The sequence below is a fragment of the Squalius cephalus genome (assembly GCF_949319135.1).
Source record: "Squalius cephalus genome assembly, chromosome: 3".
Classification (NCBI taxonomy): Eukaryota; Metazoa; Chordata; class Actinopteri; order Cypriniformes; family Leuciscidae; genus Squalius; species Squalius cephalus.
The window spans coordinates 52,064,142-52,083,728 of record NC_137124.1 but is presented as its reverse complement, the minus strand read 5'-3'; the positions used below and the strand labels follow the sequence as shown (position 1 = coordinate 52,083,728).

Genomic DNA, 19,587 nt, shown 5'->3' with positions numbered 1-19,587 from the left:
GTTCTTGGGTGTAATAAGGAACACAGCAGTCATTTTGATATTCCTAAATCCGAACCGCTGAAGACGCAGTGACTGAGTTTGTTTTCGAAGGGAATATTCCCCACGATCAACGTCAATGCTTTCATGTTTCATGTTGCTTTCATTTCACACCAGACTGCTTTACAAACGAGGATCAGCATAAAGCTGGTTTTGCTAAGAAGCTGCTCCTGAAAAAAGGATCGGTACCAACTATTCGTGTTCCTGCTGCACCTCCAGAAGAACTGAAGTGAGTGTAACGTTTTATTAACCTTTATATTAATATTTATATTAATCTTTGCAAATCGCTTGCTGCACGCTTCACGATGAATGCGGCTGTTTACACTCAGGGTACATTACGGCATGTTTTCTATGTACGACGTTCTCAATATAATTCATAATCCCACGTTTATAATGAACAACGCGTTATGGTTATTGTGTTATGGTTATAACAAACGGTGTACGCACAGAACAGAGGGGCGGGGTGAGCAAAGTGCATTATCATTTAAAGACACATGCACTTAAACGGCGTGCTGAAAACAGAGCTGTTTTTGACCAGGTAACATGAGTGTTTTCTTACAATACTAATGAGAATTTTTAATTAAAGTATATTACAAACTTTTAATTTAGACCCTAAAGAATCATATTAGCTTGTACAAAAATGGCATTATATGACCCCTTTAAAGTACAATATTATGACAGCCCCACTCAACAGAACAGCAAGTGAAGCACGGACAATTTAATGCTCTGGTAAAAGTGTTAAGGTTGTTATAGTGGATGTCAGCGATCTAAGGAAACCTTTATTCCCTTGTGTACAGCATGCAGCCAACGAGGTATGCTGTTTTGTGTCTGTATTTTACTTTGGTGAACGTTATTTTACATGCTGCGCATGTCATTGTATGTTCATATTAAGCTAATGCGGTCTTTATTTTCTCGTTATACTGTATGTTTAGTTTTCACGGTGGACATGGAGAATAAGCTTCAAATAAACCTGTAGCAAGAAAACCACTTGTGTCTGCCAGTGCTTCGAGGGAATTACAGTGAAAACTCAGACTGTTCATCAACGCGAGTGGACATTAATCGACGGCGCGCAAGTTCAAAGGATCAGCATCAGTCGGTAGCGCGCAGAGCTGTCATCAAAGGACTGAAGCCGAAAACATGCACGCACACAGACAGAAGTAAGAGGACGCACAGATCTTAATGAACAACGTTTTCAAGACAAAGCCATAAAGAACTTGAACACTAATAAGTCAAGAGTGATCTAAGAAGAGGGCTTCTGTTAAGGTTTGCCAAAGAGATTTTGCGTCAATATAGCATCTGTAGTGTGTGTACTAAATGTTTTCACTTATGTGATCTAATATACATTGAAGCTTGCCATTTGTAGACACACAGTGCCAGAGTTAAAAGGAAATTATATTAAAGTTTAAATAGTGTGTTTGGAAATAAGTGAAGGTTATTGGCCATTTAATATTTAAGTGTCTAAGTCTATAAACTCTGCAGAGTTCATGCATAATGAGCACATTTTGAAAGGTAATATCCAAAGTTGAGTTTAGCTATTTGTTTTTTTTGCACATTTTCAATTTTCTAATTTGAACCTCATTGAAAACTGGTATTTGAAAACCTTTAAGTCATTTAAGCTTACAAGTAACAATATGTAAGTGACATTTACATTTGAGTAAGTGTTAAAGGCAAACATAACAGTTTAATTACACCCTTTATTTAGAAAAGTGGGTCAATTTAAAGGATTAGACAATGTCAGAGTCAAGTGAGCCTACAACCCAGGTCAGGGAAAGCATAGAAGAAGATCAAGTTGGTGTTGATGAAGTCCAGCAAGAGGAAGCGCAGCAACCAAGTCAAAGAGTCAGAACTCTAACCGAGAAAGGTAGAGAATTGCAAGATGAAAAAATTAAAGGGGCACCAGGCAACTCTTGAGTGTTTTTTCTCTACGAAGCTCCCCCTAGTGTCTGGTAGTAAATGCTTTCATACACTCTGTCTAAAAACGAACTGTTGTCACCCCACCCCCCTCGCCACGAGCAACCCAGCTGATCAGCTGTCAACCTAGCTGAGCAGAGGAACCGGCTATTTCAAAGCCAGTTATGTCTACCGAGGCAAGTAAAGCAATATTTTGTTTCCAACTGATGGCGATTTTTTTTTATTTTATTGTGTTGTCATGCATACTAGTATTTTTACCGGGAACGAACGATATGAACGAGGCGAACTACTGCTTTCGTGTTTGTTTGTTTTTGGGAGAATGGGCATGAGCATAAAAAATATATATATCGGAGGCTAATATTTGTCTAAAGTTATATTAGCAAGGTCTATAAGTTCATCTGGTAGAATGATGGTTTACCTTTGCTTGTCTAAGAAAACATCCGAACGTTTTTTCTAGCTCGATCATGATATGTGCAACATGTTTATTGCCTATTATCAGACGCGTTGACTTAGTGACATAAAATAAAAGTGTAAGTTACACAAATAAAACCGACAGAGGAACGGCCACACAACTACAGAAATCAAACGTGTTTGCTAATGACAATGCCTAACATCAAAGTTATAGTATCTAGCGTAACGTTCCTAGTAAGCCCGTAACAGACAGCGATCATAATAAAAAAACTTTACAGACAATAGCAAACATCCTGAGGTCACAATTACTTGAAATTTAAATATTAAACACAGTTTATTCCAAAGATACTTACAAGTGCAACAGCAATAAGGCCAGCCAGGTCAGCATCCGTTTTGCAGGCTTCTGTTTCTCTCAGTTCTCACCATTCTGAAAAAGCCGGTCCGATATTTAACTTTACTCGAGTCTGACTTATTGCTCGGTCAGTCTCCCGTTTCCTCTTTCGTTGGTCCTCCGACAAAGATTTCCTAGCTTTCTGCTTCTTTTTACAGGCTCAGCCATAACTAAATCTATCGTTGCCCTTTGCTTAGCTAGCCGGTGCTTGAATGGGGGCGTGTAATTACGTGTGCAGTGCCGTCAAGCAATTCGTTACATCGCGAGACCTGATATCACGCGATACTTCCTGGAACACGACCCGCGTCCCAAAGTTGCAAGTGAGTTTTTTCCGCTCTCGGGCACCAGGGGGGTGCGAAACCACCACCATTCAACCCGAAATAAGTAATATAACCATTCCACTGACTCCGAAGCTGTTCAGTTAAGTTTAAAAAGTTACCTAGAGCCCCTTTAAAGCGCTTCAACAAAGGTTCAATTAAGTCAAGTCAAGTCAACTTTATTTATATAGCGCTTTTCACAATGCAGATTGTATCAAAGCAGCTTCACAGTATTAAATAAAATAGTACATCAATGTTTGTTTCTAGTGTAAAACGTCCACGTTTGGTAATGCTGATCAATAGTATTGTTGATTGATTGATTAAATTAAGTATCCCCAAATGAGCAAGCCAAAGGCAACAGTGGCAAGGAACCGAAAAACTCCATCAGGTGACCTGATGGAGAAAAAAAAACCTTGGGAGAACCCAGGCTCAGTCGGGGGCCAGTTCTCCTCTGGCGTTTATGAACTAGAGACCGGATTTAACTGTAAGATTAAAAATATTATATAAATGCCTGGCTGAAGAGATGCGTCTTTAATCTAGTTTTAAACTGGGAGAGCGAGTCTGAGCAACGAACAGTATCAGGAAGGCTATTCCAGAGTTTTGGAGCTAAATGTGAAAATGATCTCCCTCCTTTGGTGGATCTGGATATCCTAGGTATGACCAAAAGCCTCGAATTTAGTGATCTTAAAGAGCGCGATGGATTAAAGGGCGATAGAAGATCCGTTAAATAAACTGGAGCTAAGCCGTTTAGGGCTTTATAAGTCAGTAGCAATACCTTGTAATTAATACGGAACTTTATAGGTAACCAATGTAGTGATGATAGAATTGGTGTTATATGGTCAAATTTTCTTGATCTAGTAAGAACTCTAGCGGCGGCATTTTGGACTAACTGTAGCTTGTTTATTGAGGATGCAGGACAACCAGCTAATAAAGCATTACAGTAATCTAGTCTCGAGGTCATGAACGCATGAACTAACTTTTCTGCATCAGAAACAGATAGCATATTACGTAGCTTAGCAATGTTTCTAAGGTGGAAAAAGGCTGTTTTTGTAACACATGAAATATGATTTTCAAAAGACAGGTTGCAGTCAAGTATAACACCCAGTTCTTTTACTGTAGAGGATAAAGTAACAGGACATCCTACTATGTTAAAGTTGTATTGTGAGAGGTTTTGTGGGCGGTTTTTTGAACCGATAAGTATTACCTCTGTCTTGTCAGGATTTAATAAAAGAAAATTGCGCGTCATCCAATCTTTTATATCTTTAACACACTCTGTCAATTTGGATAATTTAGCGTTTTCATCCGGCCGTGATGAAATATATATTTGAGTGTCATCAGCATAACAATGGAAACTAATTCCATGTTTCCTTATAATATTTCCAAGTGGCAGCATATATATTGAGAATAATAGAGGGCCTAACACAGATCCTTGCGGCACTCCATAGTTTACTGGAGTTATGATCGATTTTTCTCCATTTAAATAGACAAAATGGTATCGGTCAGATAGGTATGATCTGAACCAGCTTAATGCTTGTCCTTGAACACCAGTATAATTTTGTAGTCGATCTAAGAGTATTGTGTGATCTATAGTATCGAACGCAGCACTAAGATCAAGTAAAACTAGTATTGAGATACAGCCTTGGTCAGAAGCTAAAAGTAAATCATTTGTGATTTTAACGAGCGCAGTTTCAGTGCTATGGTGCGGCCTGAATCCAGACTGAAACTTTTCATAGATGTCATTTTCTTGTAAGAAAGAGCCTAGTTGGGCAGACACCACTTTTTCTAGTATTTTAGACATAAAAGGAAGATTTGAAATTGGTCTATAATTTGCTAGGTTATTTGGGTCTAATTGTGGTTTCTTAATGAGTGGTTTTATAACTGCCAGTTTAAATGTTATTGGAACATGACCTAAAGTTAAAGACAAGTTAATAATATTGAGGAGAGGCTCTTCCACTATAGGTAACACTTCTTTCAGTAGTTTAGTTGGTATGGGATCTAATAAACATGTTGTTGTTTTAGAGGAAGTGATAAGTTTATTTAACTCTATTTGTTCTACAGTTGTAAAGCACTGTAATTGTTCTTGCGGGGTGATAATCGAGGCTGAGTTATAAGGCGCGATTGAGGATTGAACGTTTACAATTGTGATTCTGATGTTTTCTATTTTCTCAGTGAAAAAATTCATGAAATCATTACTACTAAACTGTAACGGAATATTTTGTTCAGGTGACGCTTGTTTATTTGTTAGTCTAGCCACGGTGTTAAATAAAAACCTAGGATTGTTTTGGTTATTTTCTATTAGATTGCGGAGGTGCTCAGCCCTGGCTACTTTTAGGGCCTTTTTATAACGTGATGTACTGTCTTTCCAAGCGATTCTAAAAACCTCTAGATTAGTTTGTTTCCATTTACACTCTAAATTACGGGTTTCTCTCTTTAGAACACGCGTAGTATTGTTGTACCATGGTGCTTTAATTTTCTCTCTGACCTTTTTTTTTTTTTTACATTTACGACAAATGGAGAACCCAAGTTAAATCTTCAAAGAAGCCATTATCACAGTCAACAGAGCCCTTACCTGATGATCTGCTTAATGACATCATCGGTTGCGTCACAGGTCTTTCTGCAGACGTTCAGAGTGTTTATGATGAACTACGTGACGTCTCAATTCCAGAGCAAGACACACGTCGAAGAGTGGGTCTGTGTGTAGAGATTTCCAAGTTCATTGTATCCAGAGCCTTAAGTCGACTGGATGGAAAGATTCCAGAAGGAGAAAAGCAAGATTGGCCTGAAGCAGGCTCTCTCTTCGACTCAAGTACATACAAATCGGGTTCTATCACTTCTCTCTTGAAAGGCAACTCAGTGCATTCAAGTAGGTCTTCTGTTAAACGACAAGAAGCTGCCGCTGAAGCTGCTGCAAGCCAAGCTGTTCTGAAAGTGTTACAAGAACAAGAGAGAGAACAATTGGAAATACAGCGCCTAGAAGCAGAAGCTAAAAGGAAGATAGCTGATCAAGAAGCAGCAGCAGTAAGGCGTCGTTTAGAACGAGAAGCAGAGGAAGTGAAACGAAGACTACAGAGAGAGGAAGACGAATCTAAAATTAAGGCTCAACTGGAAGAAGAGTTTGGAGCTCTACAGAAGACTCTGGAAGAAAAACGGAGGAAGATACAGCATTTGGAGGCAGTAAAAGGTCTTAATGCAGCACGAGCGAGAATGCAGGTATATGATCAAGTGAAAGTCATAGAAGAAGAACGGAAAGACATACTAGAGCATGAGATGGTAGCAGATAACAAAGTCCCGGCTCCTTCAAGTCCTCAGTCTCTACGTATGACCTCCATCCCACAAGCTATGACCACCTCAAATGAAAGTAAATCAGAGCTCATTAAGGTGCTTGCAGGCGCTTTAAGTGCCAACAGAATTCCAGTTCCTGAACCTTCAGTTTTCAGTGGGGACCCATTGCAATACAACGATTGGAAACTCTCCTTTGAAACGCTGTTCGACCAGAAGAACCTTCAAGACAAAGAAAAGATATACTACCTTCGAAGATATGTGAGTGGACAAGCTAAGAAAGCCCTCGATGGTTATTTTCTTCTCGGAACTGAGTCTGCCTATGTTGCTGCATGGGAGATTTTGGAAGAGAGATACGGAAACCCATTCACAATTGCAAAAGCATACAGAGACAAGCTCCAAGCGTGGCCCAAGATGGGATCTAAGGACAGCTTTGAGCTCAGGGAGTTCAGTGATTTTCTCCGTAGTTGTGAGGCTGCCATGGTTCACATCAAGGCATTGGAAATCTTGAATGACTGTAATGAAAACAGGAAAATTCTCTCCAAGTTACCTGATTGGCTAACGGCAAGATGGAACCAGAAGGTTATCGAAGTAGAAGAAGAGAGAAACCAATTTCCCTCCTTTAGCCAATTTGTCAAATTTCTGGCAAGGGAGGCCAAAATTGCCTGCAATTCTGTCACATCATTGCAGTCACTAAAACAAGGTGAAGCTGAAAACCCAAAAGTCCAAAAATATAAAAGCTTCAGAGCAAAGACACTGACCACACGTTCCAGCGAACAGACTTTTACTACATGCACTTTCTGTAAGAAAACTGGGCATACCTTGCACAAATTCAGGAAGTTCATGGAGAAAGCAGTTTCAGACAGAATCAAATTCATTCAAGTTGAAAGTCTATGCTTTGGATGTCTCAGGTCTGGTCACCAGTCAAAGAGCTGCAACAGTAGGAGTGTCTGCGACATTTGCAACAAGCGGCATCCTACCTGTCTGCATGAGGAGCGAGACAAAAAAGAACAAAGACCGCCACAAGCCAAGCAAAATCCAAGTCAAGAAAGATACAGAGAAATACCTCAATCATCCCAACATGAAGAAACCACAGCCGCTACTTCCAATAGAGTAATACTTGGTGAAGCTAATGCACAAACAACTGCAGTAATTCCTGTCTGGCTTTCATCCTTAAAGCCTAGTTCACACTACAGGATTTTAAGCCCGATTTTAAGCCCGATTTAAGCCCGATTTGCAAGTTAACGAGCTCGCCGACCGGTCGGGCTGTAATCGCGTGCAAATCTGCGGGTGATCCGCGCTCGCCAATCTTTAAGTGTGAAATACTTAACGACGCATCAAAAACGCTCGCTGACACATCGCCGACGCCAGAAAAAATATCTAGCATGCCAAATATCTGGAATTGTCGGCCGACTGGATAGCCTGTGGTGTCACGTGTCGCGACGAGCAACAGCCAATGATCATCTTGTTATGACATTACAAAAGCCCTTTGTATTTGTAACCATCGTTACCAAACCACAACAGGCAGCTGCTTTTTCATTATAATGTTTTACTCACTTCCAACTCTCTCTGACAGACAATCCCTGCTGCCCGCGTGTGCTTTTTTTTCCTTTTTTTCTCGGGGTTCTAAACAGATCATTGCGCAAACAATATATATATATATATATATATATATATATATATATATGTTTGTATATGTGTGTGTGTGTGTATATATATATATATTAGGGGTGTGCCGGTTTCAGAATTGGTGTGACTGTTATGACGTGAGTCAAATGACAAAACTCATCGGTTATTATATTGCCTATTTGCTTTTTATTTATTAAATACATGCAATTGGTTGATGAAACATTTATTAAAATTAAGATACAATTTGTACAAAACGAAATTCGCTTCAAAGAAATGCTTTCTACAAAGCAAAACTTAATGAAGTGGTAAAAATCATGTCTCACGATTTACAAAACAAAACTTCATTAAGTGGTAAAAACCCAATATATTGCACATCTTATGATCCTATCTTTTATTACAATTGTTTTTGAGCTAAAATGTAATACACATCATATATACACACTATATGTTTCTTTTATCAAACATGTTTGGGGCCAGTCAAGGGGTAATTAAACTGCACGATCAGTTATCGGTAATGATACGTTGTTTATTATTGCAAATGTTTATTGCTAATGTTTATTGCTAATGTTTATTATTGGAAATGTTTTTCATTTGTTTAATAAATCTCATAATGATGACACATCACATATATCCGTCATAGCTTTTATTTCTATCTCAAACGATTGGTGGTCGGTCAGGGGGTACTTTGCAAAGAATCAAATACAGTTGGAAACGACGTAGACCAATAATAACGCAGACTGTCAACAATTGTTTTTAATTAGTATTTAAACATTCTCTATGATAGAAAATATTTGTAAAAAATATTTTAATAACACGTTTTTTTGCGGTTATAGAGTTCTAATGACGGTGTTCGACTATAACCGTCACACCCCTAATATATATATATTACATATACCGCCAATATATATATATATATACCGCCAATTTTGTCCCGCTGTCCATTCGCCATTGGAATGCGCCAAGAGTTGTTGTCAGCTTGTGTAGTGTGTAACCCCCTGTTGCAGAAGATTTATGTAGTGTCACATAGTGTGAACACCACAACGACTTCAAGACTCCAGAGCAAGTCATGTAGTCTGAACAGCACAGCGATCTGCCGACGTTTAAAGTTGTGTAGTGTGAACTAGGCATAACTCAACCAGAACAAGAAGTCCTTGTATATGCTCTGTTGGATTCTCAAAGTGACACAACCTTCGTTCTAAGTGAAGTAGCTGAAGCCTTGGAAGCAAACAAAGAACAAGTCAAGCTCAAGCTCTCTACTATGACCTCAAGAACCACAGTAGTAAGCTCTCAAAGAGTAAATAACCTACAAGTCAGAGGCTTTTACTCCAGTAAGAACATCCCCTTGCCACCAGACTACACGCGGGAGTTTATTCCAGCCAACAGATCGCACATACCTACAAACGAAACTGCGAAAGCATGGTCCCATCTAGAGCACCTCCAAGAAGAGATCGCACCTCTGCAGGACTGCGAAGTAGGTCTGCTTATTGGGTATAACTGCTCACAAGCTCTACTTCCAAAGGAAGTTGTGTTTGGCGAAGATTATCAACCTTATGCACAGCGTACGGACCTTGGATGGAGCATTGTTGGCCATAGGAATCCCACTGTAGACTACGGTGATGCCATCGGAATCAGTCATCGCATAGTAGTGAGACAAGTGACACCAGGTGTGAAGCCTTCTCTCAATCTCAAAACTGAAGTACACTATGTGAGCCAAACCAAAGTAAAAGAGATCACTCCCTCAGACATCATAAAGGTTCTTGAGTCAGACTTCTCTGAAAGAGCTGGAGAAGATGAAAATATTTGTAAAAAATATTTTAATAACACGTTTTTTTGCGGTGTCTCAAGAAGATCTCAAGTTCCTGGCAAAGTTGAGAGAAAACATCACACAGAAACACAATGGTCACTACGAAATACCATTACCGTTCAAAGAGGAAAGACCCAAATTACCTAACAACAAGACATGCGCAACCCATCGACTGCACTGTCTTGAAAGGAGACTAAATAAAGATCAACAGTATTACAAAGACTACGTAAACTTCATGGACCATATCATTTCACGTGGTGAAGCGGAAAAGGTCCCAGAGGAAGAAATTGATAACAATCCGGCCTGGTACATTCCACATCATGGAGTTTATCATCCACGAAAACCAGGAAAAATACGTGTAGTATTTGACTGTTCTGCCAAGTTTAAAGAAACATCTCTCAACGACTACCTGCTTACCGGTCCTGACTTGACAAATACATTGGTGGGTGTTCTATGTCGCTTCAGAAAAGGTTCCATTGCAGTCATGTGTGACATTGAAAGGATGTTCCACCAGTTTCACGTGAAAAGGGAAGATCAAGATTATTTAAGATTCCTTTGGTGGGAGAATGGCAACTTGGAAACCATACCATCAATTTACAGAATGAAGGTCTACTTGTTTGGAGCAGCCTCGTCTCCTGGCTGTGCCAACTTCAGCCTGAAACATCTGGCAGGACAAGGAAAAGGTCAGTTCAGTGAAGACTCCATACGCTTCATTCAAAGAAATTTCTACGTTGATGATGGTCTTGCAATCGTCCAAACTGAGAAGGAAGCCATTCTGTTCATCAAAGAATCAAGAGAACTTTGCTCCACTGGCAAGCTAAGACTCCACAAGTTTGTTTCCAACAGTGAGAAAGTGATGGCAACCATCCCAGAAGAAGAACGTGCCACAATCAAAGATCTAGACATGGCCTTGAGTTCACCGCACATGGAGAGAGCTCTAGGAGTAGAGTGGTGCATCACATCAGACTCATTCAAATTCAGAGTTCAAGTAAAACCTAATCCGCTAACAAGAAGAGGTGTGCTCTCTACTGTAGCTTCTGTGTATGATCCCCTGGGGTTCATGGCACCCTTTGTCCTTTTGGGGAAACAAATACTCCAGCAAATGTGCAGAGAGAAGATTGGCTGGGATGAGGAACTTCCGGAAAACCTAAGACAAAAGTGGGAGTCCTGGATCAGAGACCTACCCAATCTGGCTGAAATGCAAATCAAAAGATGTTTTTTACCTTCAAATTTCGGCAACGTGAAAGGATATGAACTTCACCACTTTGCGGATGCAAGCGTCTCTGGCTACGGTGAATGTACCTACCTGCGAGCCATTAACATGTCCGACGAAGTTCATTGCTGTCTGGTAATGGGCAAGTCAAGAGTGTCACCAACCAAGGTCACAACTATTCCGAGACTTGAGCTCTCTGCGGCAGTTGTTGCAGTTCGAACTAGTGACATGCTCACAAAGGGAATTAGAAATCCAAGATCTGCAAGAGTTCTTTTGGATAGATTCCACAGTCGTTCTTGGCTACATAAACAATGACGTCAGAAGATTTCAAGTTTTCGTAGCCAACCGCATACAGAGAATCAAGTCAAGTACAATATCTGAACAATGGGCTTATGTTGCCTCTGAGGATAATCCGGCAGATCATGCCTCTCGGGGTTTAACCGCAGAGCAACTTAAGACCTCAAACTGGTTCACAGGTCCAAAGTTTCTTCGGTGTAAAGAACTACCTAAAGAGAATCCAAGGTGGGAGAAATCAGACAGGATGATCCCGAGCTTCACAAGGTGCTTGTGTGTAATACTAAAGCCAAGGAAGACAGATCTTTTTTGGATCGCCTACAGAAATTCTCTGATTGGTCAAGAGCAGTAAAAGCAGTTGCCAGATTGAAACGACAAGTCAAAGAATACAAAGGTGTGAAGCAAAGAACCAACGAAGCTACAAGCCTAGAAGAAAGGAAAGAAGCAGAACTCGCTATCATCAAGCTAGTTCAAGAAGAAGCATTCTCAGATGAGATAAAGAGCTTGAAAGCAAAACGGGTAGTTACCAAGACCAAAGACAGTAAGCTGTATAAGTTGAGTCCTTTCTTGGACGAAGAGGGTATTCTAAGAGTGGGAGGACGCCTAAGTCAAGCCACGTTACACCCACATGAAACATCCGGAAATACTCCCAAAGAACTGCCACATATCAGTCTTACTCATTGAGCACTTTCACGAAAGAGTGCAACATCAAGGACGTGGAATGACAATAAACGAACTGCGAGCTAATGGATGGTGGATCCTGGGATACAGCAGTGCTGTCTCATCACACATCTCCAAATGTGTCAAGTGCAGAAAGTACAGAAGAGGTACTGAAGAACAAAGGATGGGTGACTTACCACAAGACAGAACGGAGATGACTCCACCCTTCACTTACGCAGGCATAGACTGCTTTGGTCCAATCTATGTAAAAGAAGGAAGAAAAGATCTCAAAAAATATGGTCTCTTACTTACCTGTCTATGTTCAAGGGCCATACACATAGAGATGATTGATGACATGACAACTGACGCATTTATTAATGCTTTAAGGGCATTCATTGCCATAAGAGGAAATGTGTGTCAACTAAGATGTGACCAAGGAACTAACTTTGTTGGTGCAAGGCGAGAGTTTGCAGAACTCTTGAAAGAAATGGATCAAGAAAGAGTAAAAGCTCTAGGATGTGAATTTTTTATGAACCCTCCAGCGGCAAGTCACATGGGCGGTGTCTGGGAGAGACAAATAAGAACAGTAAGGAGTGTTCTAACTGCTATACTTGACCAGTCATCGCGAAGGCTTGACAGCACCTCACTAAGGACATTTCTGTACGAGGTTATGGCTATTGTTAACAGCAGACCACTCACAGCTGAACATTTGAATGATCCATCTGGACCTGAGCCTTTGACTCCGAACCACATCCTTACAATGAAGTCAACCATTATTCTGCCTCCACCTGGACAATTTGTTGGAGAAGATCTCTATCTTCAAAAGAGGTGGCGTCAAGTGCAGTATTTGGCTAATGAGTTTTGGACCCGATGGAGGAAAGAATATCTATTAAACGTACAACCAAGGCAAAAGTGGCACATGGACAAAAGAAACTTGAAGGTCAATGATATCGTCCTTCTACAAGATGATCTGGTACCACGCAACGAATGGAAGCTAGCAAGGGTCACAGAAGTCTATCCAGGGTCAGATAGTAGGGTGAGAAAACTAAGGTTGCTAGTTAGTAACAATACATTTGACAAAAAGGGGAAACCCACAACTAAAACAGTTTTTCTTGAAAGACCCATACATAAAGTTGTTACTCTGCTTGAGGCAGACTAAGGTGTTTAATGTTTTTACTGAAACTCCATGCTAAATGGTTAAATACCAAAAGGTCAGAAGTTGTGTTTATAAGTTTATTTGCAACAACCATTATGTGTAGAGAAATCCACATTAAGGTTTGTGTGATTTGGTGGAAGTGTAATTGTCGCAACATTATAATAATGTATACTTTGTTTTCAACCAATGTTATAATTTAGAATTATAAATCGCATTTAGTATTATTTAGTGATTTTATTTGGAGAGAGAGTCGGAAAAGCTAACAGCAAGTGAAGCACGGACAATTTAATGCTCTGGTAAAAGTGTTAAGGTTGTTATAGTGGATGTCAGCAATCTAAGGAAACCTTTATTCCCTTGTGTACAGCATGCAGCCAACGAGGTATGCTGTTTTGTGTCGGTATTTTACTTTGGTGAACGTTATTTTACATGCTGCGCATGTCATTGTATGTTCATATTAAGCTAATGCGGTCTTTATTTTCTCGTTATACTGTATGTTTAGTTTTCACGGTGGACATGGAGAATAAGCTTCAAATAAACCTGTAGCAAGAAAACCACTTGTGTCTGCCAGTGCTTCGAGGGAATTACACAGCCCATAGACAGTAAAAAAAATGGACACAGCGACCCCATTGGGTTCAACGGAGAAAAGTGAAGTCAATTAGAAGCACTCACTTCCTGATGGCTGAGCGTACTGTGCAGACTCAAACTGAGCTTGACGACGTAGATGTGACGTGAGCAAACTGTCTGTCTTCTAGTAGCTGTGCCAAGAGAAATCTGAATCATTCCCTTCCGAAACTTGCAGAGACGAAGAGCGTGAGTAGGAGGTGTCCATGAGCTAGGTGCAGTAGAAACTTTTTCTAAGTATTCCGATTAATTATTTTGTCATTTTGCCTCCACGTCCCCCCGATTGCCCGCGAGCTTCTCCTCCTGTCCATACGGTAATTTCCATAGACGGTATATAAACTGGACACAGCGACCCCATAGGTTTCAACGGAGAAAAGTGAAGCACATTAGAAGCACTCACTTCCTGATGGCTGAGCGTACTGCGCAGACTCAAACTGATCTTGACGACGTAGATGTGACATGAGCAACCTGTCTGACAGTTGTAAGTCTTCTAGTAGCTGTGCCAAGAGAAATCTGAATTATTCCCTTCCGAATCTTGCAGAGACGGAGAGCGTGAGTAGGAGCTGTCCATGAACTAGGAGCAGGAGCAACTTTATGATTCTCTATGGGTTTCTCCCTTGACTTTATCGGACTTTATACCTCCACGTCCCCCCGATTGACTGCGAGCTTCTCCTCCTGTCTATACGGTAATTTCCTGAGAGTCGCGTGGTTATGATGCAATCGTCAGCCTATTTTTACAAAAACTGCTTCTACGGGGCCATAACGTAAGATACAAGGTAATGGAGCCTTTTATACATTGTCGTGTTTCTTTAGAAATAAACAATGGACAAATGGAGTCTTTAACCCTCTGGGGACTAAGCCCTTTTTGGTCCGTTTTCACTATTTTTACATTTGGGCTTATAAACCATATTTAATGGAGATGGAACACCATGTGTTTGGTATCTATGGATTCAGAAGACCCTAAGCTAACATAAGAATGCATGTAATGTGTTTATAAATGAAGTATTAGTAAAAAATGTACAATAACCTAGAGAATTTCAAAAACGAAAATTTTATTTTAGTCAAATATTACTGAAAATCACACCTCACAAAACAATAGTGAACAGTTTTTGAACAAAAAATATATATTTCAAACCCTTTGCTAGACAGATATTTGTAATTGTTCAATCAAAAGTGTAAAGAACAATGAAATAATGAACTTTATATACAGCATTTTTTCAAAAATCTGTCAGCTTCGGATCTCCACGTCACTTTCCAGTAATTGTTCCAGAGCTTGTTCTGAGGTACCGTAAATCTTTTACTGCTTGCCATCATACAAGTGCTAAAACTATAAAATAATAATGCCACCCCCATTCTGAGGGTGGTGATGGCGCAGTGGATAAGACACATGCCTTTGGTGTGAGAGACCCGGGTTCAAATCCACTGTGAGACACCAATGTGTCCCTGAGCAAGACACTTAACCCCTAGTTGCTCCAGAGGCGTGCGACCTCTGACATGTATAGCAATTGTAAGTCGCTTTGGATAAAAGCGTCAGCTAAATGAATAAATGTAAATGTAAATGTAAATGTAAATAATGCTATAATTGCTAATATGCTATAAATATGAAATATTGCTAATATATATAAATATTATAATCGTTCTGTCTCTCTCTCTCTCATATAAATCTCTGTGTGTAATACGCTGCTCCGTTCGCTCTCTGTCTCTCTCCTTCTCCACTCGACGCGGCTGTTTGCATCATATCACTTACTAAGTCCCACCCCTTGCAAGGCTACAGAGTCCTCTGATTAGCTAGAATAAGTCATGGTAACCTTCTTCTGATTGGGTAAGAAAAATATTCCTCCCAGCGGCAATTTTTCCATTGGTCTTTGCGCGTGGAATATTCCTAACAACATCGATTTCATTGGCCTTATACGCAGTGGTATTACGCAACAAGGAAGTGTGTATACCATATACCATTGTTTTCAGCGGAATCTGAGGAAGACGGCAAAAAAGACCGCATCTCTCTATCATTAATAGTTTTTAAGATAATTACACATTTGTAAAAGGATGCCATTTTGGGCGGTACCGCCCAATCCGTCCCCAGAGGGTTAAACGCCTCAGATGTAAAGTTATTCGCTGTCAAAGTGACGCCAAAAGTGCCGTAACGCCAACAGTGCCGTAAAGCAATTCACATCGCGAGACCTGATATCACGCAATACTTCCTGACGCTGAGTCTGACGGCCCGCCGGCCCAAAGTTGCAAGGGTGATTTTTCTGCTCACAGGCAATTGGGGGGTGCGAGACGACCACCATTCAACCCAAAAAAAGTCATATAACTATTACAATGACTCCGAAGCTGTTCGGTTAAGGTAAAAAAGTTACTTAGTTCACCTTTAAACCGCAGCCGCGTCAGTTCTTCCTCAAGCCGCCTTTCCACTGCACAAGACATTCGCATACGATTGTTGCATTTCGCCCCCTAGTGTCAGTCACACGGAACTTTGAAATTGGTTGTGAAGCAACCATTACCCTTGGCTATTCACTAATTATTTTAATGAATGTAATGTATGCATGAATATATTCACAGAAAACAAATGACCCTCAATACATCTAAAATAAAAACAGTAGATTTTATTGAGCTAATCAATATAAATATTGATTTAATAATTATAAAATATTAAAATTTTTCTGCCATAATTATTAATAACCGACATTTTACATAAATAGCGTTTACAGAATATGTCACACATTAAAATATTTGAAAAATATTGGTAAATTCTAGCTTCACGCTCATAGTTTTGATTAGAATACATCACATCCGGTCGACCGGTCGCTTACATTCTAGCCGCAGAAGTTCAGATATTTCAACGCATCCGAAGCTCAAATCGTATCCGAAATTTCCGCATACACATATGATCGGAACTCCATATCCGATCTATGCGCTCCCGTACTACTGTCCAATGGAAATTAATGACTAGACTGGCACAGAACAGAAGAAGAACCGCCGACGAGAAATAAGCTGAATTCTTGGTTGTTGTTGTTTGTATTAAAAAAAAAAAAAATGGAAAAGAAGTCATTTTCAAATGTTTCTGTTTTCAAAAGAATGTAAAAAAAACGAAAAAGAAAAAAAACACGAATGATTGCAAAGGATGGACTGAATATAGGCTACTTTGAGTTAATTGATTAATATTGAAAATATACCTGAATGTCAGAGCTCCTCTTGTACCCAGTGTTGACCTTCTCCCTTATGGTCTCTTTTGCCTTCCAGCATTTGGTTCCAGCAATGCTTGTTCGTATGGTGGTTTCGCCCTGTTTTAGTCTGCGACTTATGCCAAAATCAGCCAGTTTAGCCTTTCCTTTTATGTCTATAATAAACAAAGTTCATATTAGTTTAAGAAGTTTTTGATGATTTTAATTACTGAGATTTAACTCCTACCAATCAGAACATTCTGGGGTTTGATGTCCCGATGAAGCACTTTGGTCTGTGGTTGGTGTAAAACCTGTAAGCTGCAGAGAACTTCCTTCACCAGCTTCTTCAGAACCAAATTTCTCTCGGTGTTATCATCTGGTAAATGATCTTGGATATATTCCTCCAGTGTGTACTCACAAAGCTGAAGAGCAAGATATCCAAAATTATCATCTTCAGCAAAGTCCACATATCGCACAATGGAGAAACTTTCAAGTTCTGGAAGTCGTAGAAATTCCTCCTCATTTTTGAGAACTCGGTAATTAAACTTATCCATTCGTTTCACAGCCACTTCTGTGCCGTCATCCCTCAGTCCAAGGAAAACTTTTGTTCCATCACTTCCATTAGCAATCAGAAATTCAGGGTCCAGGACAAGAGTAAGATTTGGCAGCTTATATGTCTTGTTAGCATCCATCTTAGCTAGCTTCTCAAGCTTTGGCCTCCAACGAACACTGGTTTGATGCCACCTTCTTGAGTTCTCAGCAGGCTGTGTGAATGGCTGCACACTTGAGTTTGATTCCTCAATGGATTTCACTACAGTGTCTGGATACGGTTCCTCTTTATTTTGCAGCTCAGATTCTTGTGATCCCACTTCTTGCTGGATTTTTTTCTTCTTTTTCTTCTTCTTTTTCTTCTTCTTCCTGCTTGTTGATAGAGCAGAAGTCTCCTCACATAAACTGTCCACTGCACTTGAGTCTGTTGGATGTCTCAGTGATTCATCAAACTTTTGCAGCTTTTTTTTCATGACTTCATCCATCTCTGTCTCTGCTTTTATAAGTATCCTCTCTGGAATGGGAGACAATCCACACAATGCAACAAGTTCAGGAGCAAAGACATTTATATTGGCGAAAAGTCCATATGTCCACACTCCGATTAAACTTGAATAATCAGGACGTGTGAGAGGCAATAGACTTTTGCATAACTTCTCATAGACAGAATTGTTTGTACTTAGATTCTGCTCAGACGTCTTCTGTATCATGACATTGATTATCTTTAGTATCAGATGATTCACTATTTCTCCTTGTGCATTTCCAAAGCGCTGAAAACTGTTTGTTAGAACTGGCACAAGCTCACTGAATACCTGAGGAGAGATGCTTTCACTGACACACAAAGCAACATTTAAGCAGTTCAGTGCACTCTGCCAGTTTTCCTGAGGGATTCTTGGGAAGCGCTTGATGAGTCCCTCAATGTATCTGTCTGCACTCTTTGTGTCTTTTAACCACTTGATGGCGGTCTGACGATACTGCTCTGCACCATGACCAATGACACCAAAGTAGATCTCAAAATAAATCAAGTTATCAAAAGGATCCTCTTGAAAGAAATGTTCCTTAAAGTCTCTGTAAACTTCTGTCTGTTTTTTCATTTGTACAGCAGAATGAAACGAGAAAGATACACGTACTTTGTCAGACACTTCACCCTGTGAAGACAGTCGATTAATCATTCTCTCCACTTTTTTATCAAGTTCTGGATTCACCCCATAGTTCCTTGCGGGTGAAGCTCCAGCCTTTAGAAGTGCTTTCACGATGTCTTCACGGCCATGATCAACAGCATACTGCAATGGAGTAAAAATTTGTAATCCATATCCATTTGGGTTAGCTTTTGCTGCAAGTAATCTTTCCACAATACTCAATGGAACTCCAGGTATAAAACCAGCATAATGTAGAGGTGTTTGTCCATTTGTTGAGGGTTTGTTAGGATCAGCCGACTCTTCAAGATACAAGTAGATTTCTTCATTTCTGCATATAACTGCTGCTGTCAATAGTGTAACATCATCATTCCAGACTTCAGAAGAGTATAAACCATTAATATCTCTGCCTTTTAATAACTTTCGAAGTCTCTCTGCCTTGTTGTCTATGATACATTTTATTAGGGGGTCTGTTTTTCTAGGTACTGCTTGAACCGGAACTACTTGGAACTGGACTTCCATGGATCTTCAAATACTCATTCAAATCTGTCAAAAGATGTTAAACACTTGAAATTCAGGCACTGAATAGCATTATTACTTATTTTCTTATTTATTTACATTGATAATAGACACAGTGATAATCTTTACATAGTTGTTTAGTCCGTTTTTGTGTTTAGATGAAAATCTTCAAAGTCAATAAGTTGTCATGCCATAGCCTTTGCATTAATCTCAGTAAATTTTACTCTGATTACTCTGAAAATTTTGATTAAATCGTTTTATAAAATGTATAAACATGAAACTCTCCTATGTAATGCCATACACTGAAGTAGCCTATTATTTTTGGCAGCAGCTATTTGCAAAAGCAATAGATGCTATTTACACTGTGAAAATAACATATTTTCTTAGCCACAGGCTTTGCTATTTAAACTAAGTACAAATAGCAATATATTCTATTTACACTAACTGAAAATAGCAGTATTTTTTAGTGATATGCTTACACCAAGTGAAAATAGCTATAG

General features: G+C 39.7%; 1 protein-coding gene across 1 annotated transcript in view; it reads right to left on the bottom strand.

Moving 5' to 3' along the window:
• The window catches only part of LOC307155080 (uncharacterized protein), a 46,668-nt gene that overhangs the window by 14,199 nt on the left and 12,882 nt on the right, over positions 1-19,587 (bottom strand). Inside the window, exons 2-3 of the mRNA XM_079865435.1 lie at positions 17,134-19,114; positions 16,899-17,062 (exon numbers count right to left, since the gene is read on the bottom strand). Coding sequence (XP_079721561.1) covers positions 16,899-17,062; positions 17,134-19,090 — 2,121 coding nt within the window. The 5' untranslated portion in view covers positions 19,091-19,114. The remainder of the gene's footprint in view (positions 1-16,898; positions 17,063-17,133; positions 19,115-19,587) is intronic.